The following is a 25,985-nucleotide window of genomic DNA, read 5'->3' on the forward strand; positions in this document are numbered from 1 at the left end:
AAAGATAGGATTGGGATTCAGGCCTGGCTATGGCAGCAATCAATACCAATGTCAGCATTTAAAAAAAATCTGCCCAGCCTTTTTTTTTTTTTTTTTTTTTGGCTGGGGTTACCTGTCTGCTCCCTGGCTGCATGATGAAGCACAAACACATTGCCTTGGATAATGTGGGAACTCATATAATTGGGATCATAGGAGACACACATTTCAGAATTTGGACTTGCAACCATGCATCTCTCAAATTAAAGTATATAGAGCATATTGATATCTTTCTCAGATTTGGGATTCTTTTGAGATTAGACAGCTATTATGACCCATATGATGCAGTGCTGCAAGGGCTCTTGGCTTCAGAGTGCACATTTGGATTCTTCTTTTATACAGCTCCTTTCCAGTGGATAGGGGTGAGGGAATTGTCATGGGTGGTCTAGCAAGGTCAGTGCCTGAACCAAACTTATTAAGTCACCTTGATCAAATCAGAAGTAGTTCTGAACATGTTTTCAACAAAGACCTTAAATATTGGGTAGGTTCTGTCCCCGAGGAAACAGACAGCAACATTAGTAATCCAGGAGAAAAAAACAAAACAAAACACGTAACAGTCTCACATTAAAGAAATGTGGGTATGTGCAGTGCAATGTAAGCACAATGTGACACTACTAACATTCAAAGAATAATAATGTTATTTTGAGGAAAATCCCCAAACTTAAACATTTCAAAAATGTAAGAGGCTAGGGAGTCTATGGAAGAGAATGCCACCATTCACATTTGAGGTGTAGATCTGCTGAAATGGCAGTTTTCATTTTTTTCCTAGAAAGGCCCACTTTTGCGGATTGGTGAAGAAGGTGGTAGTGGAGGGTAATGTATTTCCAAAGTGTAAGACTATTTGCACTGTCATTTGAAAACCTGATGAGGCCACTCACTTAGGGGACTGCATTTGATCTCAGTGGACTTTTTCTTTCTACTTGCCATTGTATTCTAAGTACATTTTGTCATGAAGAAGTACAATCAGTGCTTTTTTCATGGAAGCCGTTAATTAAATTTCTTGAATTTTCTAATCTTTCAGGTTTAAAATACAACTTCTTTCAACAGAAGCAAAGAATAGGGCATCTTAAAGTTACACCTCCTGTATTTTGTTTTCTGAAAATGTTGTATGAGCAACATTTCAAGGTTATATATCATTGACATGGCTCAAATGGCAGCATTTATTAGAAGGAAGAAAGTCAAACCAGATGTAATGTGAATCCTCATCTGCTTCCACTAAAACTGAAATTGAAACCTAGTTTTGATGTTAATTTGAATAGCAGCCTGTGAATGATATTTCAGATTTTCAAAACAATGGTAAAATCTTTAATCTGAGATCTGGATAATTAGATGTATGAATTTTGCTTTTAGTCTCTTAGCTGCACACCCAGTGAAGAGGAGTTAAATGCTCTTAGTTAACATATACATACTTAATGTACTTCTGCAAAAAGTCTGTAGATTTTTGCTTCCTTGTTTATGTGAAGGGCTATTTAATATTGGTTAAATATGTTATGTCTGATTTTTTTTTTGTCTAAAGCCTACTGCTTTCTACAAGGTAATTACACATAATAGAGTCCCTTTCTTTCCAGTATGTAATATTTACTAACCCATTTTAATGTATGATTAGATTCCATGCAGATGTTTTGAAAATGTAGGAGGATATTTATTTATTTTTTAATTTACTGCTGTGGAAACAAATTCCGGGTTGCATTAGATTCATTTATCTTTGCAGGTTGCCTTCAGAGTAGTCCATGTGTAATCAGTTCCATTTTCTTTCACAGTTCTTATTGCTTCCCTATACTCCACTGCAGGTTCCTAATATTTCCACTGTCAGGGACTTTATCTCTGGCCCTTTTCAGCTGAGTAAGGCTTGAGGTTGGTGGAACTCCACTGTAAGCAGTTATCCATGGCAAATAATTATTGCCAGGTTTTCTACTACAATACATACACAGACACTTCTCTGTGGCTCATTAGCTGGTACCTAAAACTCTGACCCTGCATGCACAGGAGTCCTATTTCTTGACCTAAAATTCAGTGACCATGAGGTAGTGTTTGTCAGAAGCCATCAGTATTACTAATCCCTGTAGAACATCTGATTATCTTTAGCTGACACTAAAGGCATTCAGGGCTGCCTACTACAGAAACAGACAGTGAATTTCTTAACACCAGACCTATGGGATACCAAGCCAAGGCCAGAGCTCATCCTGGAGTAATTATATATATATTTTTTAAAGGAACAACAACAACAACAAGAAAACAAAAACAAATAAACAAAAAACACCACTCTGAAACCAAAAAAATGGTCTTTGCTCTCCTTTTGTTTCAGAACACAAGGAGGTTGGTTTTGTACTTCAGTTATATTACTACATAATGCAAAACTCTTCCCTGTATGTTCTTTCTCTTTTTTAGTCTTAAACCTCTCCCTGTGTATCTTTCTCCCTTTTCCCTTAGTTCAGCTGTTCCTTTTCTCTAACTATTGTATTTGCCTGAATCTAGAAGGAGCTTGCATAGCAGGCTGCCTCTTGTCTTCCCACACTCTGGCCCCACATCCTTATTTCCCAAGTCTGCTCTGCCTTGCTCTGCTTTGCATTTTCAAATAGATGGGAACCAGGTCCTGCTTGGCTCAGCAGCTACAGATGCTTTGGAGAAAGTGGGGAGTTACTGCCTGTGCCCCAGTAAGCTGCTAACAACCAGTTGCCCAGTGGCACCTCCACCATATGGGAGGGAGGTGGTGTCTCCCATGCATGCAGGAAATTTGCTGGCACACCCCAACCTGTTGCTTCCAGGGGCAAAAGGAAGATACTGAGGGCTCCCAAGCTGGCTGGTCATGTCTTGAGCTTGAATATAAAGACACATTCATACACAGAGGCTGTTTTCTAAGCTAAATCTCCTGAAAAGCCTTGTGGTACACTGGAGTATGGATACCTGAAAAGATGGGTTATGTCTCGAATCCCACATAGACCTCTCACTTAGGTCAGGAGGTTTCCTATGTATAAAATAGCTTGGGAATTAAAGTCAAGTGTTTCAACGTAAGTGATGATAAATTGTTCCTCAGCTTATAGCCATCAGGACCCCAAGTCCACCCCCAGCCCTTACTGTCAGTGCCCATCCACAGGCACCCCACCCTGCCCAGGGCCCAGGACCCCATTTCAGCCCCTGGGGCCATCAGCCCCTGTCCCAGCAAGGCCTCAGCAGGGCCAGCCTCCAGCAGTCCACAGGCCGGCCCTACCCATCCATGGTCCCTGCTGAGCTGGGCCCATCCACAGGCCCACATCCTGGCCTGTCCTTGGCCTGTCCCAATCCCCAGGGAGGTCCTGATACCTGGGGCTCCTGGCTCGGGTGGTGGGATGGGACAGGCTGCCAGGCCCATGTCATCCCTGTCCATGGCCCCCAGGGAGCCGCCAGCAACTCAGCAGCCTGACAGTGGCAATAAAAACAAGTGACAGAGGTCACAGTGTGAAGTGAAAGCATGATAAAACATTTCAGTCTGCCTGCACAGTAAAGGGACGCGCATCTGCTGTTCCTGCTAGAGGAGAGCCTAACTTCACATAAATCCAGCTTCTTCTTTTGCTTGCCTTAAATCAATGGGCTTGTGGTGCTATTCCTTAGAGTCGACAGACATGCCTGGAAAAATCGGTTTCCAAGTGGACTGCCCTTTCTCAGAACTGCCCTTAGGCGCCAGGGAGGATGGAAAGTGGTGCTTACGGGAGGCGTTTGCCAGCAAAAGAGAACTGCAGAGTTTAAAGCACAGAGAGACCTACAGTTTTCCCAGAGTTCTTACTAAAATTGCCCAATCCCTTTGGGAAAAGCATTATTCTGATCCAAACCATGTAATTGTCTTGTCCCTTCTCCCCTCCTAGCCATTTTAATATAATGAGGCTGTAAGCACAATTCTTATCCTGATGCATTTTGCTTTAATGCTGGATTGAAGTATTGCTCTAAGGAAAGAAGAAAATGTCTGTCATCTGTGAAAAAAGGCAATCCATGACCAAGATGGGCAGAACTATACATTCTTGTAGTCTCAAGGAACTCTTCAGTTCTGTAAAAACTTTCTTTAATCTAGGAAAATGCCTTTATATAGTTAGTGAAACATTCCTACTAGCAAGCTACTCTCCGAGGATCTCAAATAACAACCAGAAGGTTTTCATATCCACATACACAGCCTATGTTCTTCAATAAACTCTACAGAGAAACCTCATGATTTTTACCTTGCTTCCACATTGTAGTGCTTTTTGTTAAAACCTCCATGAGGAAGATGTACCTGAGCAGAAGGCTTTCCACCAGTGCCTGTGTGTTCCAAACCTCTCCCTGCCTTCCTGCAGCCTTTTCTCTGGGGTAGGAGAGTTGCTCAGGAACACCTGCAAGTTTGTTCACCTTCACACTAAAAGGAGTTGTAATAAAAATACACATTATCGTTGCACAGAGCTTGGGAGATCAGCTTCTGGATCTGGTTTAGCCCATCCATCCATCAGCAGCTGTGCTGAGAGGCTCACCAAATTGTAATAGCTTCATTATTTCAGTACTTGCCCTACATGCTGCTGTGACTTTTGGGGGAATTCACATATGGTAATATGATCATCTCAGCTATCTCTGTGGTAATGACACAGTCTAATATCATTAGGGTGAAAGGCTGATCTCTGAGGTCCCTACCAACCCAGGTTTTTCTGTGATTCTTTTCTATGATTTTAGGGTGTTCATGATGCAGAAATTTACTCTCATGAAGTGACTTAGAGGGTCAGGATCTTTTTGCTGAATGGAGAGACCCCAGAAAATCAAAGGCAGATAAATAGCATTCTGGAATCCATAGTGATGGGGTGGAAGAGAAGTGAGAAAATCGTGTTCATAGGAAGGACCTTGCAAAGAAAGATTTTGCACCATTTATTTTGTGCAAAAAATGGTATGCACAAATACTCAGAGCACATCTGTTGCTTTTTTTGAAGCCTTCTTTGACCTCTGTAAGCTGCATTGCAAAATAATCTCCACTGTGCAGATGATATTTGGTCTTGAGAAGAAGTTTTTGGTTAAGAGGAAATGTGAAAATCCTGCAAACATATCATGCATCTGAAATGAATCCCAAATTAGAAGAGATTAAGTATTGATACTAAAAAATAAAAATAAAAAGTCCATTGCACAAGTGGAATGCAAAATTACAAATCCTTTGATTTCCTTGATCATTTGAAAATTTGCAATATGAAGGTTAGATCCCAGATATCAAAGATAAAGGGGGAATAAGTCCGATAGCACAGGATCAAAGAAACATTGGAGGAACCATATGATATTCAGATAATACAAAATCCATAATTTTAGATGAAATTTGTATACAATTTTAGCTTCCTATTCCTATATAATTACACAAAAGAGAAAGGTCTTTCTTCATTCAAGTCCTTAAAGCAAAGATATTGCTGATCTGATCTGAAGCAGTACACACTGGCACTGATTTACCTGGACAATTACCAGAGTTAAAATCTCCACATATTTAGGTCTTGGAATAAAATCCTACTTCATATCTCTGCCAATATGTGTCTGGCATATTTTTGTCCTGTGCCTAGCTGTGTCTGGCTGTCGTTATCAGCTTCGTTTACCAAGCACTTAGTGTTCCACAAATATATATATATAAAAGCAGTAAAATAGCTAGTTATGGTTCTTAATAGTAATATACTAGATGAAATGTTTATTGAACTGAAGGAGCCGCATTGCTCTAAATGATTGAATACTTACTTCTTTCACGAACCACTGGCAAAAGGCAGGGCCAATCCACTCTCTAGCATGAATCCCACAGTCTATCCAGACAGCTTTCTTGTAAGGTCGTGCTCTTTTACCTAGCTTGAAGTGTGAATATTCATAGACATATCAATTGATCTCATGACATTGGTGAGACAAAATAATGAGAAAATAACAGAGTATTTGAAACACTGAACCATTTTGAATTTCCTTGTATTAGGGAACATAAACTGATTGTTTACAAAGGAAAATGATATGCTGATATGGCCAAGATAATGAGCCTGATACATGGAAGAAAAATACAGGAAAAGTGAGATCTGTCAATTCCTCTTTCATGAGTAATGAAGTCCTTAACTATCACATGGAGCAGGGTGAGGAAAAACAATGCTATAGGAATAGCCTGATGCAGAATCAAATTTTAGGAATTCTGAACAGTGGATGAAAAGAAAGTACATTGATATTAAACTTTTTTTTTTTTTGGTGTCTTGTTGAAACCTTCTAATTCTGTGGTCCTAATACTGCATTGAGAACACACAGTCATGGATTTTTTTCAATAGCTGAACAGGATGCGTGTGTGGCACATGCTGAGAAGGGATCCAGAGGGATCCTCTGGGATCCTGCTCTGGCAGAATTGCTTTACAGGTTGGCTGCAAAACTTTCCAAGTCCCTTAAATGCAAATCCTGCTAATTGTACATGCTGTGTGCTATCTGCATGTGTATCAACCCAATTAAATAGGATTTGGCATTTAGTTTTCCAGCTTTTTTCTTTTTTTCATTAAGGGTGACATTCAGAATGATACTTAGGTCTTAGTAACTCTTCCTTAGGAAACACTGATAACCTGCATCTCTGGTGCACATAGCATAATATAAGTAACTAAGTGTCTGCCACCAATTCCAGATTTTAGTTTGCTCAATGACTATTTAATCTTTACCTTGAGTACAAACAGTGGTCTCCCTTCATAGGATTTTCCAACAGAGAACATATGAACAAGATCTGAATGACTTTTATTCAGATGATGCATCCAGTCTTGGATCTGCAAATACAGAAGTAAAATTGTTGCTTCAGTCTTTGCATTTCATGGTGAAGCAACTGTTATTAATCTCAACTGTCAGTCCTCGGTATGTTTTTGTATTTTCTTGTAGTTTTTCTTTTTGTCTTATTTGTTTTGTTTTGTATTTGTTTTCATAATCAAATTACCATTGGGTTCTCATAGCTCTATTGCCAGAGGCTGGATGCTGCCTGCAGTTACCTATTATTTTATTTAATTTTGTTTTTCCAATGTTATTATTGGAATGCATTAGCTGTTCACCAAATATCTGCTGATGAATCTAATAAGCTGCTCCCTTTAAACAGTAAGAATGGACTAAACAAAGGAGACCCATGAGTCTACTCGTCAATACACAGGATGGCAAACAGGTTCAGTAAGCGAGGAGTACCTGTAGGAACACCTGTAGGATTCAGCACTACTTATATTATTTGCTTATTTGACAGGCATCAGATCTCATTGAGGCACAACACCCTGCACTCTCAGTCTAGTGACTTCATTTTGGTGCATACCGAAATTCTATGTGTGAATACACTGACATCAACAGATTACCCAGCTATCTTTCTGGACAGTATCCCTTCTACATAAATCTGTACGAAATGCTTTGAAATTGTCTTTGGACACCTTGTGCAAATACTTAAACTTTTGTTCATATTCCTTACTGAAATGAATCAGTGAGACTAATCACTCAGTGGAATCTCTTACATCAGAATAGAAGACCTGTTTTAAGAACAAAACTCAAAAGCTGTCAAAGATAGTTACATGTAAATATATGCCTTGAATAAAAATGCATAACAATATATATATTTTAAGAAGGTGCCTATTTTTGAACAAACATTTAGAACACTTCTGAAGATGAGCAAGCAACCATAACTTGCACAGAGGTTGAAATTTCAGTCTCATGAAATGAGGCAGATGTAGCAGATACAAGGTGCAATATGAATTTTCACGTACTTCTTCCAGGGAGTGATATACTTCATAGTTATACCCAGGGAGGGACCTTCGATTCCTATATGACTTCAGACCAGTTTGGTTTTCTATTGCTTTCTGCAGATCTGATATGAGAATCCTAGGTAAAAAAATATTTTTGAAAAACTAGTAGAACACACAGGCTAAAGCAGAACAACAATCACATTTGGAAGAAATACAGCAGGAGTTAAAACATCCTGATGTTACCTCATCTGTTATATTTTGACAGTATAGTGCTTGAGGCTTATTTGAATATATGCTGTCAACTAAATACTCCAGTTGCTTTGAAATCAAACAGTGCCTTCAAAAAACACAATGAGCTTGTTAAGTGAATAAAACAGAATGATGTAAATAATGCAGCCAATGTGAAGAAGAAACCACTTCCATTTGTTTATGGAGCAGCATTTGTTGTCATCTTTTATAATCCAGTTATACTATGTGATCATGGATCTTCAAAAATTGGTTTCAAAACCATAAAATATATTTTTAGGCTTAGAAAAGCATGTACACGCTTTCTCTCAGGAGTATCATACTGGCATGGGCTATTACATATATCTATAAGTTGTAGAGGCAAAAAATTAGAATTAAGAATTTGGTGGGTGGCATTATTCCGTCTGAAACACAAAAAATGACAAAGAAAGTTTCTTAAATATGGTTGTTATTTACATTTATCTACTTTGCAATAGTTGTTTGCTGGTTATTTTAAAATAGCTTGGGAAAAACATGAAATAACACTAAGTTAGTGTAACAAATATACTTGCAAAAAAGTGAGAGTCTTTGCATTAAGAGCAAAAGGCAGGAACAATGGTTCAAGCTGAAAACTTTCCTATTTTATTCCAGAACCAAATAATGATACAAACCCAAAATATGATATGGAAGATATCTAAAAAGAATTATTATATCAGAAAGGGTGGAGAATCTATCTCCTCCATCACACAGTAGCTGGGAATATCATCACTGACAGCAATAGTGATGCCACTGTGAAACTGAGGGCAGTGCTGGTATTGCCACCTCCTTTTGAATGGAACTTCAAAAGCGCACAGCAATGTGTAATCTCCACACCATTAATTCATCATTCCTGTAAAACGATGGTCACACTCGACCTTTTAAAGTCTTACAGGCATTAGCTGCAATGATCAGAAAGAGATGGAAAAAAAAAAAAGCATTCACTCAGATCCTAAACGAACTAACTGCGCAGCAGATACCTCAAAGACAATAGGTCTATATCTACATATAAATCAAAGTAAAGGTTATCTGCATTCTTCAAATGTCTCATGGAAGTAATTGTATAATTAAGAATTACATTGTTCTACATCAGAAACTTTTATTAAACAGACTAAGGACTTATAGTCTTGACTTGCAAAATGCCATACACTGTAAGACCAGTACTGTAAAGCACTTAAGCCTTTAATTAGATTAAAGCAGCGTTTTTATTCAAATAGTTAGGGCATCTAATATGTTAAAGAAATGCTTACCTGCTGTGCTGAATTCTGATTAGTGTAAGTACCTACCAGGATCATGCTCTGTTTGCTTTCACAATGCTAGATTTAATTTCACAACTCCTGCTTGTCCATGTGTCTGTACTCCAGATGAGGTACGATAATCTTTGTTTACTTTTAAATGACTTTGTACAGTGTGTGTATATAACATCCAAAGGCTCTTCAGTTCCTCAGATCTGAATACAACCTAAATGCCTTCATTGCCAGAGAACTAACAATCTAGACAGCTTGTAATAGCAGTAATGGTTTGTCTGATGCCTGACCTATTTTCATGGCTGCCTTGTCATAAAGTCAAGCACTGGGACAGACAAGCCTCTCTTCCAGACAAGGGATGGTCACCCTGTCCATTATTGGGGCTGCTTCATACTTCCTGTCTTCAGACATTGGCTGCACATCACGTCAGCCTTGCTCCAGCTGCTCCCTGACTATACCTGCTGCTCCTCTCATGACAAGCCCTCCCAACTCTTGCTGAGGTACAGATCTCAGGAGGCTTTTCAGGACAAGCACATGCTCATCTGTGGCTTTGCAGGGTTTTGTTGCTAGGTGTCCTGATGGCTGGGACAAGCAGACAAGAAGTCCGAAATGGGCAGCAGAAAGATGAAGAGAGGGAACAAAGAAACAGCCTGCCCCTAACAGAATGATGCCCAGCTTCCTCCTAAGCACACATCTCTCGTGTGCCAAGTGTCACAGAGGTCCTCTGGAAAATGTATGTAGGGTATTCCAAGTGTTTGCAGCATAATGCAATTTTAGGCAGACTGCAGAGGCCCTTAGCTCTTTCTTAGCTCAGTTCGTACCTTTGCATGCCCTGCTTTGCAACCTACATAAAGTTCTTCATGTATAATGAGTATTTATGACACATATAAAGTGGTCTTCTGTCATTTCATTAAGGGTGATAATTGTGAGCAGGAACAGCAGCAAGAGTGAATGCAGCTGTTGGGGCACGGTAATTAAGGGACTTTCTTGTTATAAGCACAGGAAAACAATTACAGAAATCGCCATCTCCTTTCTAAATGTAAACAACACTGAAGCAGTGTAAACCCCACATGAAAGTAGCTCTGAACTTCAGCTACTGGGCCTGAATAAATAATTTCCTTATGTTTGTTTTTGTATTTTTAGAACAACAAATTAGTAGGAGACCACAGTTGCAATAAAAATGGAACTTTGATAACAGCACATATAATATACAATATGCTTTGTGCCATTCTCATCTTCTCACTGAGAAATAAGTATTAAAAGCCTCATGTAGGGCTTTATTCATCAGATGCTTGAGAATTCAAATAACTCTTCGTTGAGTATTCATGTACTTAAGCATCTCACTGAAAAGGCTTTAATGACAAGATCATCACTCATGTCTAATATAAGTGTATCAAATTGATAAATATCATTTGACAAGTATACTTCAAAACTGTCTGGAATGTTTTCAAGAAACCCTGTAAATGATATCTGATCCTTAATGTGCATTTGTTCCATATGACTTGAATAGGGTCAGTAGGAATGGAGAGTTATAAAACAGAACCAGTATGTTCCTTTATAATTCATGAACTCTTTCCTCCTCATTTACAGCATACTTGTAAACAAGCCTAGCTCCTGCTAAACACAGGGAGAGGCAAAGCAGACTGCAGAATTAGTAATTACCATCCCTCTCTTAACAGATGTGATTTCATATACTTTGAAAACACTTAAGCTTGACTCCAAAGGAGGACATTTAATTAAAACTGCCTGCCTGTGGGAGATTTTCTGTTCTCCCATTAAAATGGTTCTTTTCTTGGCAATGCCTAGCTGTCTGCCAGTCTAATTGCTACATGGAACATATTTTCAAGTGCACTTGGTGCGGTAGACGCAGACCTGCCTTGGAGGCCAGGTCTCCGGAGAGATGCACAGAACGGGAAGCACAGGCTTACGTGTACTGGATGTTGGCTTGCTGGAGGAAGGGTAGCAGACTTCGGGATGTGTTCTGTGGCACTCGCACGTCGGTGACCGTACCTTCGACGATGTGGAAGGTGCTGCTGGGCTGCCACAGGTCCACCTGTAGTGCAGGAACCAACCTGTAATTCATATGTATTCAGTGTAGGTGGGGAAATCCAGGAGATGGCACGCTTGAAGCTATGTAGGCAAACACTGTAGACATGGTATAGACAGTAAAACTGTATTGGCTGGTCCAGCTGAATACCTAGGGAAATGGAGCAGATTTTGAGGAATTATTGTGTTCAGTTTACCATAATTCTCCTGGGAGATTTGCTAATGGGAAGAGAGAATGGCCTCAGAAATGTGCCCCCTCAAATGGCTCAAAACAAAGGCTACCTCCAACTTTGTGTTCCTCCTTGGGCTACTATACGTTCCCTGTCGTATTAGCTTCTGTGGAGTCCATGAGTCTTTATCTATTTATTTATTTATTTATTTCATGAGGTGTTTTTTATAGTCATTAGTGCAGTAAAAGAAATGAACACTCGGAGAGGTGGAAACTGTAACATGCACTTGTGTTGTTTGCAACGTGTACCATTTTATTTTTGATAATAAATAGATCAGAGTTCAGTAACAGAAGGTCATCAGTGCTCTGAAGGAAGCTGTGATCTACCCAATCATTTTAAATGAAATGACAAAATGGCAAGATTAATATAGTGAAATATTCACAATCTTCTAAAAAAGATGCTAGCTACTAAATTATAGCACAATTATTTATTGCTATCTATACTTGAATATACCGAAGGAATGCTTCTTGTTTCCTTTTACTTTCTTTGGTTGCCAAATATGAAATACACTTGGAAATTTTAGCCCAGAACTTGAATTTTTAAGAAAGTTTCCAAAAGGGAATTGAAACTTGGTGTTCTGTACCCTGTAGCAAATGGTGGTGTACTGCTCAGCCATATCAACAACAGATGTACAGACTCTTAAATGGAGGTGAAAAGAGTTTCTCCTCAACCAGTGCAAGTCCAGTGGCACAAATACAAGTTACCAAACCTCTTCTGAGAGCTGCTGGCTAGCAGTAGGAGAATATGGAATGGAGTACCAGCAACAACCTCTTTGTAAATACAACAAATATCTGTCAAGATCCGCCAGCCTTACAAATATGTTTGTGTACTGAATATAAAGACAATAATTTAGTAGGCTCTACCATGTATTCACATTTCTTAAAGAAAATTTAAAAATTATTAATACATGATAAATATCCTTTGAGGTTTATTGTGATCAGCTGTGCTAGGCTGCACTGATGAAAGTCATGGACACAGCTCATGAGTGTCCCTTTTCTGACTTGCTTTCCAGGTTTCTAAGAAGGTTTTTATAAAGCAGGTTTTAAAAGCTCCTGACTTCTGTGCCACAGGAGCTATTTTGGAAATACCTAACACATCTCAGTCTTGTTTTGAACCTTATTTGAGAAGACAGTACAATCTCGTAACAGAGGTTTAGTTCCAACAACTTCTTAAATGGTTGTAAGTAAGAGTAATCTGACTACCAGGAAGGCATCTGATGCTGAACTTGATGCTGCCGCAGTAGTGACTTCAGTCCAGTTAATCCAATTAAATGTCTGCTGCATCAGAAGGAGAAAATGCAAGCACAGGGGCAGTGTCTTCTATTCCTGCCAAAACCACTCTTTGTTTCATGCTGCCACAATATGGTCTGGAGATCCACGTGACAGTGGTGGGTAGGCACAGCATCTTTTGAAGTCTAACACCAGGACTGGCAAAGTTCATGAGGCTTGTGAAGCTGACAGCAGCTATGGCAGATGGTCAGTACAAACTGAACTCATGAATTAAATGGTGCTAAATGCAGCTTATAAATAAACATCCTCTCACTGTGCTAACACCTTACATTTGTTAGTTTATCTGTCTTTCGTATTTTGATTAATTATAGTCATCCAGTGAAATTCCCCCCTAATTCAACGAGGTTGATTTCACACATGGTTAATTAGGAATATGTATTTGACTTTTAAGATTTATGCCTAAAAATACTCAGCACAAAGGGTAACTTCATTGCTCTTGGACTAACAGCATATCAATCAGCTCAGCATGAGACATCCTTATAAAAATAACAACAAATTGTTACATACAAGCTAAGTGCAACTGAAGCATCTCCTAATACCTAAGCATACAAAATGAGATATAAAAGTTGCAAATATTACGAGAAATAATCACAATTGAGATACACCTGAAACTTGTCTTTGTTCTTGATAGTTATTCAGGATTTATTTTGGTGAATTTCTTCAGTATCATGGAGAAGATAAACCAACATTCACAGTATTGGTTACAACATCATGGAGCTTTTTCATTTCTGAGGTGTTCTAGCTATCCCTCACATTACTGGCTGCAAGGAAATAGCAAAAGCAGAACTAATCTTTTAAAGGATGAAATCAGCAGTATATTGCATACCAGGAACTGTTGGCAAAAATGCAGTGTTTCACTACTGGGACTGTGCTGGAAGTGAGACAAAGAAATCCCATTTTTAGAATGCAAATCACTCCTCTTCAACCCAGTTCCCTATTTGGATAGTGTGGTTTCATCTGATTCTACTTTTTATCCTTTGCAATGTAAACAACGTATTGAGTGCTCATCTGGGAGATGTTACCTGTGCTGTTCAGAGAAGCACTTCAATTGCTGACTTGATTTTGCTTTATAAAGCATGTAACAAGAAACACATTTCTTCAACAGACATCTTATTTATATTGCAGCTTCCAGCTTGGCCTTGGCATGGTGTAGAGACTGTGCATGAAAACAAACAGAAGATGGGTTGCAGAATAGGCATGTTTGGACTGAGCATATCCAATCATCCTTTACTCACTGTCAGTTTTAGGAGACCTCATCATTGCATCTCCAGTGGACGCTAAGGGCTCCATCGGAGTCTTCGCTCTTCTTTCAGCATCATTCCTCCAGCAATCATGCCTTGGATTTCCATGCTGTTCTTCACTGGCTAGCAAGTGGTGTTCTTCTGTTCTCTCTACTATTTTTGATGGTGTCCTGTCCCCACACATCACACATTACCTTTTGAACAGCGTTATAGATGGTGTACCAGTCAGTACCAAAAGACATTTATTCGTTGTGTAGGTTGTGAGATTCACTAGGTGGTGGGACGATTCTCCAGCAACCAGAACAAGCAGATGCAGAAATCCTACTGAACTTCCTGAAGACATAGCCAAATAATTGAAACACAAAATTTACCCAGTATCTTGAGGCTAGAGGAAAAGAGATATGCTTTAGTGTATGTCTGTAAACCTAAATATTTTCTTCTCCTTTGACTGGGCCTTCCAGTACTGTTTCCTTTGCAAGTCCTTTCCTACATGTCATGCACCAGGTTGCCTTTAGGGGGTCATGGGCTGTTTCAGGCTGTTTCAGGCTGTTTTTGGTCTCTGGACAACAAGCAGAATATGGGCTGGATTTTTCAGCAGGCTCAGACTCGGGACCAATTATTTGGCACCTGCTGCTGCACTCAGGTGTGACTCTGGGTGCCTGTTCTTGGGGTCAGTGGTGACTCCACATATGCCCGCTGAGTGGTCTTTCCCAGAATCTCACTGGAGGCATGAGCGTTGCTTTCTATGACAAGAAATGTTTCTATGAAAAGCACACGGAGAAATACCTTTTCCCAGGGGTTTTAAGCATGTGAACAAACAAGGTGTAAGAGATTATTAATTGTGATTATATAATAAGCATCCTTTTTTTAACTGCCCATCCCTTTTTCAACCTTGCTCCAACCTTGCTTTCAACCATAAAGGTCCCTGGGATTCAGTTTGTGCTTAGGAAAGCAGATGCTCTTTGGGTTTCATATAGGCCTTTCTCTTTAACTTGATGTGCTAAAGAGAGCTGAAGGGTGTAAATGTATTTGCTTTTACCTGGACAATTTCCAAACTACAGCAAAAATGAACTCATTCATCATATTTCTAGCTTTATGTCAATGTATGACAATGAAAAATCAACACAAGGCAAAGGGACAAATATTTAAAAAATATTCAGATGTTGAGCTAAAAGGATTCAGAATTTCTTCAAAAATTAAAATTATGTAAATAAATTTCAAATAAAACAAACATTTCCTTGGCATAATCCTATGTATCACAAATGGTGTACACAAATCTTTGTTGCCCTGCTGAGAAAGAAACCAGAGCAGGGTGCTTTTTCTTCATTAGTTCCAGGTTTTCCTCCAGCTAGTTCTGCACCTGTGGAAAGAGAGCCCATGAAGAAAGCAGTCTCCTTGCTCTTCCCCGGGAATGCACTTATGACTGCATAAATCCCATGCTCCCTTTTTTCTTTAAGTCATTGAAAGCATTCCACAGCTTCTTATACAGCATTTGGTATAATAAAAGTAGTATAAAGTAGTATATGATACAAAATAATATAATACAAAGTTCATGCTTTGTATTTAAAGGCATTTTCATGGACAGTAGCCTCCAGTTGTTCTTCAGTACATGTTCATAAATGGGTGTTTAATTTGTTTTTTCATTTAGCATGTATGGACAATGCTTAGTGCTCTCATCAGGTCCACGATCATGCGTAGAGCCAAAGAGCTAACCAATGCTTGTCATTGAAACTAGCGAGGATAAATCTGCCATGATTTTCATCTGCTATTTGGACAAAAGCATTTACACGATTTATCAGAGTTATATCTCACAAAAAAGTAATTTTGTTACACTTCTATTATTATTATTTTTTTTTAATATCTGTACATTATTTTGTATTTATTGAGTTGTATACAGCAATGCATGTGTGAAAGCTGGCCTTGCCCTTAACATCACTATGAACATGGACTCTAGTTTCTGATTCCTTTGAGAAATGTTGTCAGCTGTAAAGTTCAGGATATAATTATTGTTATGATGCCATCAGCTGAAATGGCTTGGCATTTCTGAGCCTCTTGTAAAAGGGAACTTGCAGCCAGTAATGCAAACAGTAACGCTCTTTGCTCATGGCTCTAACAGCACGTTGTGTGCTCTGTCAGGATGTACGGGTTTTGCATTTACATCTGTATGATCATGTACAGACGTATAAACACCTGAAACAGTGCTGAAACTCATTAGATATGTTTTCAGTTAGAAATATGATACTAGAATATAGAGAACACAAGTGGAAACTGCTCTGAACTCACAAATGTTGTCAGAAGTTTGACTATCAAAGCTTCATCACATAACACTTAAGATATAGTCACACATGTATACATACACAAACACCCCTCGCATGAACACATGTAGTATGCAACAGAATGACATTTTAAACTTCTTTTGGTACATTTGCAAAGAAGGAAGGAAAGAAGAATGACTCCCATGGACTCTGACATGGGTAGATAATTATAGCTGTGTTGTAGCTCACCTGGAAAAAGTACAACTACTCCTCTGTAATGTGTTCACCACTGCAAATATTTTCAGGATCAGGAATGATTTCATCCTCACTTACTCCTGCCAATTGATGAACTTAACTGCCAGTTCTGGCTGCAAATCTCCTTCAGCTTCCCTTTAAGTGCAGCAAAATGGCCCAGCCACGAGTGAGCATGAGATTCCCTGTGCTTTCTAGAAGGATTTACAAGTTAGTCCTAGTTGCTGGTGCAAAGTAATATAAGTTTCTGATTTAGCACACTAGACATTTAATTGGCTCTAGCTTTTCAGTATTTATTTGCTTTGAGTGAGGCTGGGAAGAATAATTGTGCCAATAAATTGGGATTGATTCACTGGATTGCAGCAGTCATAATACTGGCAGTAATAGACTGGGAACAATGCACAGCTTGAGGTTTTGAGTTTTGCAGATCTTTGTGAAACTACAACACGGTAATGATCTTGCTACTCCATTTACACTGATATAATTTTACCCAGGACTCTACACTGCAGAAAAGAACTTGTTGGTTGTTCCTCAAGAGAGCCACTGAGCAAGGACTCGACACAATTATATGGTAATTGAATATCCATTCTTACAAGTACAGATGCTACTGGGCTAAGTAGATTTGAAAGATGTGAAGCAGTCTTTAGCAGACTCACAAAAATATACAAACAAAGCAACCTAAACTCTATTTCATTTCTTATTAAACTATTTTTGGCTTGGTTAATTTGTAGTTGTTGCTGCACTGCATGAGAAATGGAGTCTGGGTCTGATCCTGCTCCTGCTGAAGTGATGTGAGTTGTGCTGATGACTTTGTTGAACTTGGACTCAGGCTTCCTCACCAGTTAGAGAGGAAGAAGATTTCTCCCATCTCAGAAAGTCTAGGCTTGCTGCATCTTATGAGAACAACACATGCTTTATACCTGGGATCTTCTGTTCTATCTTGAATCTTCTACTAAAGCTTTCCTGTAACAATATTTTCCTTCTGAGCCTGGAAAGTAGCTTCCTAGACACTTGTTCTGAAATACTGATGTTTAACCTCTGCTGTTATCTGACATTCCCTCTGTATCTGAAATTCTCTGCCCATATCTGACCATTGTATGAGTTAGAATAAAATTTGGACTGATAACTAAAGCATCTGGCTATATAGATATAAGATGCTTGTAATATGTCCAAAGTAAAACGCACACAGCCCTGGCTACTGGGCTAATTCTGTCCTTCTGCAAAGTAGGAATAGCTCTATTTAGGCTGTCAGGCTTTCTTCCTGCATTTTCAGACAGACTTTTGTTCTCTAAAGCCTTTTTCAGCGTTTGCCTTTGGAGCTGTAAACTATCAGATTTATAGCCAACTGATCCTTTTGCCCTATAAGATATTTTCTGATTCCCTGAACTGCAATGACAGGATCAATTCAGAGATTACAATGGATAAGCAGCTGCTGTAGAGGCTAGAAAACAATCAAAAGGGAATGGAGCTGTGGCTTCAAGGCCTGCTAGGCTGGCTCCTCCCAAAGTCAAACTGCCTGGCTGTGCCCAGGAATTTCTTTTGTAAAAACTACTGAAGAATGAGTGGTCTGACTCTATTATGCCAGCAATGTTCACAGAGCAGTAGCTTCTTTGCTACCTATACAAACAACCCTGATTCCAGGCAGGCATATATGATAAAAAGTGCTTGTAGACCACCGATGGAGCAGAAGTTATCAGTCAAGGCTTGAATGAAGTGGAGCTTCAAAAATAATGCTTACAAAGGAAAATTCCTGAGCAGATAAATGAAATCTGCAGGGTCTGAGAACCTGAGCAAATCCCAGTTTCTTTGCAAAGCATTTTGGAATGTGACATTTGTTTCTGTCAGTCAAGTCCAACAGAATTAAAACCATGAAAGGGCTCATAAATTAGCAACAGGCTTCTCAAGTTGTCTCCTAAGCAAGAAAGAACAAACGACAATAGCCAACCGCTGGAGAAGGGTGTGGGACAGAGGGACAATGGATGGACGAGAGGAGCCCTGAGGGACAGAGAGTGGGCAGTTCTGTAATACTCAGGTCTCTGTGGTACTCTTGTCATGAGTATTTCTTTTTATTTATTGATTACTGTAACAATTTACAAATGATTGGTGTGAAAAGAATGAACCTGAAAAAAGTATTTCTGGTTCAGGAATAAAATTTTGTTTCATATCTATAAAAAGAGAGAATATTTATAGGAGAAAAGGGCTGCAGCAGAGCACCTAGGATTTTAGATCAGCACCTATGAATGCTTCAGAGCAGAGATCAATAAAGAAACCGTGAGACTGATCAGCAACTAGAAAGATAAAGAACTCCATGAGTATGCACTTGAATTGTTAAAGAATTTGCTGCATTTTAGTCTGTCACAACCATATACAAACCGGTCTTCAGCTTTGCAATGTTCTTGCCATGAAAGTTGGAGGAGGAGCTCCACCGCCGTTTACCCCTGCCATACTCACTGCCCTATCTGCTCCAGTGGTCTCTGACAGAGGGACTGTGCAAAAGGTGTTCAAGGGTGTGGGGTGTTGCTGGTGCTGCGAAACAGAGTTACCAGGCTCTTATTTTTCTTCCCCAGAGGAATTGAAAGAAGCTTGACATAGGAGCAGGCCAGAGACAAGAAGTACTGCTGACTGATGGCATCTTGCCCTTGTGCAAAGTGGTGGCTCCCCGCTGCCACTGCCTTATTACTGAGTGACAACCAGGAACCGGGACCTTTTGCCTCAAAAGAGAGCAGGGGTCTCCCCACCTGCTTCATTTCTTTTGACCTCAGACACATACTGCCTTAAGAAGCGGCTGCAGATGCGGCAGTGCATGAGGCCTAAGAGCTTTCTGAGAGCCTGCTCTGGAGGGATGGCTGTGCTGTGGCCCCAGCTGGGGGCTGCAGGGGGGCGTGGGGGACCTGGCCGTGCCTGGCTGGGGCACAGCCACCTCCTGCTGCTTTGCAAGCTGCTGGTGGCCAGCCTGACTCAGTACATCTGGCCTGCCTTTTTGCTTGGTTACTGTGGATGAGTTTATTTGTCGAATGCAGGCAAGTTTACGCAACTTTGCAGGACTCACAGCAGACAAATTTTCTGCCGTAAGGCTGACTGCTTTTAATGGCAGTTCAGGTCTACAAGTTGTGATCATCCTATTGGGGAAAAAAAGCAATGTTTTGTCACCTACAAGTTAATTGAACTGGCCAATGAAGGCATCAATGTATAATAATGATTAATAACAAAGCACTGTGGGCAATGGAGCTACAGACCAAAACTAATTTGTGGAAATTACTCAGCAAGTGATTATGACTAATGTGATTTGCCTTTGGGCAATTCATGAACCAAAAGTTAAATGTGTGGAATGAAACATTCATTATCCATTATTCACTCAGTATAGACAACGGCATTTTTACTGTAGCAGAGCCTATACACTCCAGGCAAGTTTAAGGGATTTATTATAGTAAGCATTATATGGATTTATTTTTTTTAAAGAGGCAAATATCCATCCTAAGGAGCTCCAGATGCTAAGTTTAAAAAGTCTAAAGGGGCTATACCACCTGTAAATCTGTATGAGTTAGCCTTATAGTTCAAGTATTGGTGGCAGAGCAGTCCTCTTTGAGATCAGAAGGTTTTCATGTGGACTGAAGTCTTCGAGTATTCTTCCAACTTCTTCTGTGAGCTTTGTACTGACACTGTGGCTAGACTGTCACTGCTGCCCAAGTTAATTAGTGGGGGCATATTTTAAGATACTTCAGACACATTAAGACACACGGCCAATTCCAAGATCATTCTCCAAGGAAGTCTCAGCGCAGGTTTCTATAAATGCACATTGAAGAAAGTACTCCTTTTGTGCCCGATCCTCTTCCCAAAAGTGATGGACCTTGCAGCCTGCTGACTTCAACAGCACTGGATGCATCATGGCAGAAGGCAGGGCTCTCCCCACTTGCTTCCTCACTTCCCTGGTGTTTCTTTCTTTTCCCCAAACCAGGTGAGGCAAACAACACATAGTTTCTGTTGGATAGATAAATCCTTCTAGAAGATAACAAATCAATACTTTCCCCATGCTCTCCTACATTTCTAAAATGTTATCTGGCATGGGTTTTTCTTAAGCAAGTCTGTCAACAGTGGGCACACTTTACATTATTAAGAAATACAGAATCCCCAGAAGTAGATGAGGTCTCTGTATCTTAGCAGGCCACAGAAAGAAGCTAGAGCAGACTTCATATGACAAAATCCACTCAGGAAATATCAGTGGTAAGGACAGTTATTAACAGGCAGATAAAACAAAATGAGTGAAGTGATACATTAATCACTCTTGTAAATGTCTGTTTATTTTCTTCATGATTGTTTTCACTTTGTCCAAGTCAGTGGGCTATAAGGAGTAGGTAGCTTTGCATTTGATTTATTGTCTGCCTGACACCAAAATACACTGCTTTGTCATAGGATAATCAGAGTACTTTTCAGTGACTTCATGATTAAGTCCTTCAGGAGGATATGCTCATGTGAACTGGACAGAGATGAGTTTTCCTTTTAATTCTTTAGGTTATGAAAGACATGCCAGAGACAAATGCTAAGTGACTATGCCTTATAAATGTAGATTTTAAAGGCAGAGGGAAATGGCTGAGTAAGCACAGAACACCACAAGTCTATAATCAAACTCCCTCCACAAGACACAGCGAGGAGCAAGCCTGAGGAAGGAGGGTTTGTCTCCTCTTTCCCTTGCCAGACAAAAGAAAAGAGCAACCCAACAGTAGCTGCAGCAGCGTGGTCATCAGTGCTTATGGAGCACGTTGCACTCAGGGCATGCTGCTTCTGCTTTTTCATGTGGTCAGTAGCACCCTTCTGTGAAGATCAGAAGTTAGGGATATAACTCTGGGTAGTGTGGTCTTATAGTCACAGTGCTATCCTAGGATTTTGGAGGATTGGACGTCCAGGTCCCAGCTCTATCGCTGATTAACACTGTAGTTCTAAGTGAGCTGTTCTTCTGTATGTCATGACTTAGTGCTGATCAGGAGATAGATAGTTTGTTGTATGCAAAGAAATTCTGGAACAAGAATGTGGAGACTAACCCTGACATTACTATAGAGTTTAACTTTTTTGGCACCTTTGAACAATACCTTGCCTCTCATACACCAGCTTGCCAGGGTACAGAAACATTTGTCTAAATTTAAACCCAAGTGCAGGAATCCTTCTCAATAAGAATAATGAAAGTGGTGTAACTTTTATTTTCACTGTCTTCTCTTTTCTTTTAATCCTGTCAGTAGGGGAGAATACTATCAGTCCATATCATAATTCAGGTTCAGTTAAATGTTTAAATTGCTTTAACTAAAACATTAAGATTCTTCAATAAACCAAATACTTGCAGTTATTCCTCAAATACTTTCTCTTACAAAGAAAAAAGAGGAATTGTTTCTATTTGATCATTATTTAGGTACAAATCTGTTATGTTTCGAAAGGATTCACACAGAGCATGTCAGTAACATGATAGGTTGGTATCAATTTACTGCTCAAACCAAAATGCATTCAAAGGAGATGGGTCTTAAACTTGTTCTGGTTTCCAGACTCTAAAATGTAAAAATCCAAAGCCCAGTACCCTGTAATTAGAGCAATTCATATATCTGCCATGACTCCTCCTGTTCATCCCTCAGTTGTTAGTCAGGCAGACTGTGTTAGGACTATGTCAGTGCTTTGTTTGCAGCTTATTTTGCACTATTGGTGATTTTTGTGTGTGTGTGTGTGTGTGTGTATGTGTTTCACTGTCTTCTATTTTCTTCTGAGCACATTATCAGCATCGTGCTTCAAGGCTCATGTTTAAAACATGGAAGGTAAATCCACTGTCAGTTCAGTTTCCAACTCTGGAAATCTGGGAGTCAGGAGAAGGATAGTGGAGAGTCCTATGGAGATTTGAGATGCTGCACAACTCCACATACATGATTCTTCAGAGGCACTGATGACTTGAAGTCACTAATAACTTCTGCTGGTACTGTGAATACTTGGCACTTCTAACAAGTGCCCTTTATCTATTACTTTATGAGGAGATAACTTCAGATTTTTTTTCTGGGGGTGGAAGGTAATAATAAGTTAATGTTAAACATATCCATTATTTGTTAGCACCTCTGGTGTCTCTTTCTGACCCCATGTAGACAAGAAGCAAAGCAGCTGCAGATGGGACAGCCCTAAGACCTAAAAAGCAGCCAAACCCAGCCTCTTTTCATGAGACTGGGCGTCTCTCTTTTTTTTACTCTCTTTTTTTGAATCTTCCCTTCAGCTCACTACCTCAATGAAATCAATCACTTTCTAATTAACTAGTCAGATTCCGATGCACTTTGCCAAAATTTTATTATCCCATTCTCAGAGTTATAGCATGCAATTATTTATTCAAGTTTCTGCTGCTCCCACTTTGATGGAATTGGGTGAAGGAATCTCTTTCTGGGAGCCTAAGGGAGCTCTGTAATGAGAAACAGTTGCAGGAAGGTGAGTAACCCTTTTGCTTTGCAGGGTTTGCAATATGAGGAGAAAGGAAAAAACATATGTGCTCCCTCTTCACGTTCCAGCATCCATGGGAAAGAAATTAATGAAAAAAACAGCTTCCACATGTATTTTTTGGGTTTATGGTTAGATTTTTTTCCTAATTGTGAGTGAAATGATTATTCTTTTTGGGGTATTACTGTAACATTCGCAGTTGAGGGTTAGGACCAAAGTATCCCTGAGACATTAGTAAGCACTGCAGAAATAAATGTAAGACAATATTCTTTAAGAAACTTGGTCATTACAGTGCAAAACTCTGTAAGACATAGGATTGAAACATACCCTCTGCTGAACATTGTGAGAAACAAAGTTGTGTTTTTGCAGTAAAATGTGAGATTTATCATGTAACGTGAATGTCTTGAGAGTAGCATTCACAAAAGTTAGCATCCTGAGTGGGGAACTAAGTGAACATGGCACTAAGAAATGTAGAGGTGATGGAGAGTGCATCAACCTACCTGCTTAAAGCTAGTGAGGCATCATGCCTTGCCTGCTGGAGCACTCAGCAGTGAGCCTTCTCCTGGGGTGGGTGACCTAAGGTAGTTCTGCTCACTTTCTTAAAGAACAGTAGCAAGAAAGCTTCATTATAACCAACAGATGGAATGCTTCTCAGTGAAGATGTAAAAGCTCTGCTATCTTCATTTTGTTTGATTTGGTATGCAGGCTGAGATTTGATTTGCTTGTATCCTAGATGTTAACTATTGGAGTATAAAATTACACGCACCTTCATTCTTTGCCTCAGTGAGAACGCAATCATCTACATGAGGCTTCAGAAAGAGAGACTGAGAGATTCATTGCAGACTGCTGAATAGTTTGCTGGAAGTTGAAGGCAGTGAGCAGCAGAGGTTTGTGCATGCTCCCAGCACTTTGGTACTGCTGGTGTGACACAAAACTGTACATCCCAGCACTGCCAAATTTACCAAAGTGTTCCATTGGCTGTGTCCACACAGCTCTTGTCAGCAAGACACAAATGTAGGCTTGAGTTCACTGTGCCAAATTACTTAGCTTTTTTCTGTCTGTGCTGCCCGTGAAGCTGCACATCAAACTTCTTTACCTTCATAGGTACAGGAAAAAGTCAATCGTTGCCCTTGAGGCAGAGCATGAGCCAACACAGGTGAATAGCAGAGCCTGGGACCTGAGTTCAGCACCTGGAACAAACTCAGCATAGTGATCAGATTGCTACTTCCCTGGCTTTGCTTTGGTTAGTCTGCGTTTTGAAGACCATTAACGAGGTTTGTGCCTCCCCTGGTGCCTAAGCTTAGTGCTTGTGCATGAAGCAATCCTTGCTGGGCTGTTGCAGGGGTCTGGTGCTGTGCTTGCGGGTGGTCTCCTTTCTCCTCTGATAATGGGCCAGACTGCTGTGGAAAGAGTGCCTGTGCCTTTGGTAGCTCTGTCAGCAAAGCAGAGCACTGCAGAGAGCTCTTGTGCTGCGCTGCTACCGTGGCACCAGGTAGGATCTTGCTCCATTAAGTTTCATTTATATCTGCTGGAAAATGCTAGGGAAAAAAGTGTTTGGCTTGCCAGTGAGTCTTATGGACATTCTCATTTGTCTCTTGAGATTCTCAGACTAAAGCCACCTATTTTTTCCTTTTCCTGTGCTTGTTCATATCTTGAATTAATATCAGTGTTTTAAGTAAAATAATCAGCTGGATAATGAAGCATGCAATTGTGTATGCTGGCAAGAAGTGAGAGAGCAAAAGGAGCAAATTTGCAAGTGTGGCACCTTTATTATTTTAAGGCAGTAAATGTTTCCTGTTAAAATTGTCAGGCCTGATGAATCTAATTCCTATGCCATTTTATTGGGAAATTAGGAATTTAATGGGCAAACGCTGTTTTCCAGAGTATTAAACAGCTTGGAGTAAAATGACAAATGAAAGACATTTAACTCACTACAGAAAGTTCAGAAAAAGAAGAATGAAAATAATCAAACTCACCTTAAGCCTGGTAAATGCAGCCTTCAGGATCTGCGTTTCCCTCTCACTCTCAGGAACAACTCGTATGACTTTATCACTGCCAATAACAGAACATTGAATTGGCACTTTAAGGGTCCTCACAGCAGCACAATGCACCAGTAAATAGGTTGAGATAGCTACCATACTTCTGCTCTATCTCAGCAGCAGCAAAATGCCAGCCGAACTGGAACTATGCTTCTAAACCTTCTCCCTGGATTATGCACTTCCATAGAAGTGATTTGCCCTTTACAAAGAAAAGGGTTAGCTCTCCCCTCCATTTCTGTGTAATTACTTTTATTCATTGCTTCTAACAACCATTCAAGCAATCTTCAATACAGAAAGTCTGCCTCAAATCAAAACAATATTCTTCTTTCAGAAACATAAGATATGTTTTTGAGGGTAAGATTGGGAAAGATACATCACTTTTGTAGGTTTGAAAGGCTCTGAAGGTGGTGGTGGTCTCATGCCTTAAAGAGAGAGAACTTAAGAAGACAGGAGGCTTTCATATCAAGGACATACCCTTTGCTTTAACCATTAAAGCTTTCATAAATTTTTGTCACATAAATAGCTATTCATACATGCTTAGAAAGTTCTAGATAATAGCAGCTCATTTTATGCATTTTCTTTAGCAGATCTCAATGAACATAAATTTGCTAACAGGCAAGTAGGAAGTGAATAGCTCCATACAATGACTACCATCCATCTCATGGAGCTTGGGGAGGCTGGAGAACACAGAAAATACAGGGTATGATCATGTAGCTAAAAGAACATCAAGCCATACACAAGAGGTCTGAAATAAATTTGCATGGCCAATGCTAATCCTGGCATTTTCCTACCTTTAAAGGCTTTGACTTCAGACTTTTGACATTCAGTACTTCTCTTCCAAGAGCCAATGGAAGTCATGTGCATCTTTATTTATACAGTTCTGTCCCCCAGCCAGAATTCCCTTAACTTTTTTTTTTTTCGTAACTCCAATTTCCTCATTATTTGGGAATTTTATGCTGT

At 39.8% G+C, this 25,985-nt stretch overlaps 1 protein-coding gene across 1 annotated transcript in view; it reads right to left on the reverse strand.

Moving 5' to 3' along the window:
- Nucleotides 1-25,124, reverse strand: part of CPA6 (carboxypeptidase A6) — a 44,833-nt gene extending 19,709 nt beyond the window's left edge. Inside the window, exons 1-5 of the mRNA XM_040547773.1 lie at nt 24,963-25,124; nt 11,152-11,276; nt 7,737-7,851; nt 6,669-6,770; nt 5,734-5,838 (exon numbers count right to left, since the gene is read on the reverse strand). Coding sequence (XP_040403707.1) covers nt 5,734-5,838; nt 6,669-6,770; nt 7,737-7,851; nt 11,152-11,276; nt 24,963-25,124 — 609 coding nt within the window. The remainder of the gene's footprint in view (nt 1-5,733; nt 5,839-6,668; nt 6,771-7,736; nt 7,852-11,151; nt 11,277-24,962) is intronic.
- Nucleotides 25,125-25,985: the final 861 nt, after the last annotated feature.

Source organism: Cygnus olor, chromosome 2 (assembly GCF_009769625.2).
Source record: "Cygnus olor isolate bCygOlo1 chromosome 2, bCygOlo1.pri.v2, whole genome shotgun sequence".
Classification (NCBI taxonomy): domain Eukaryota; kingdom Metazoa; phylum Chordata; class Aves; order Anseriformes; family Anatidae; genus Cygnus; species Cygnus olor.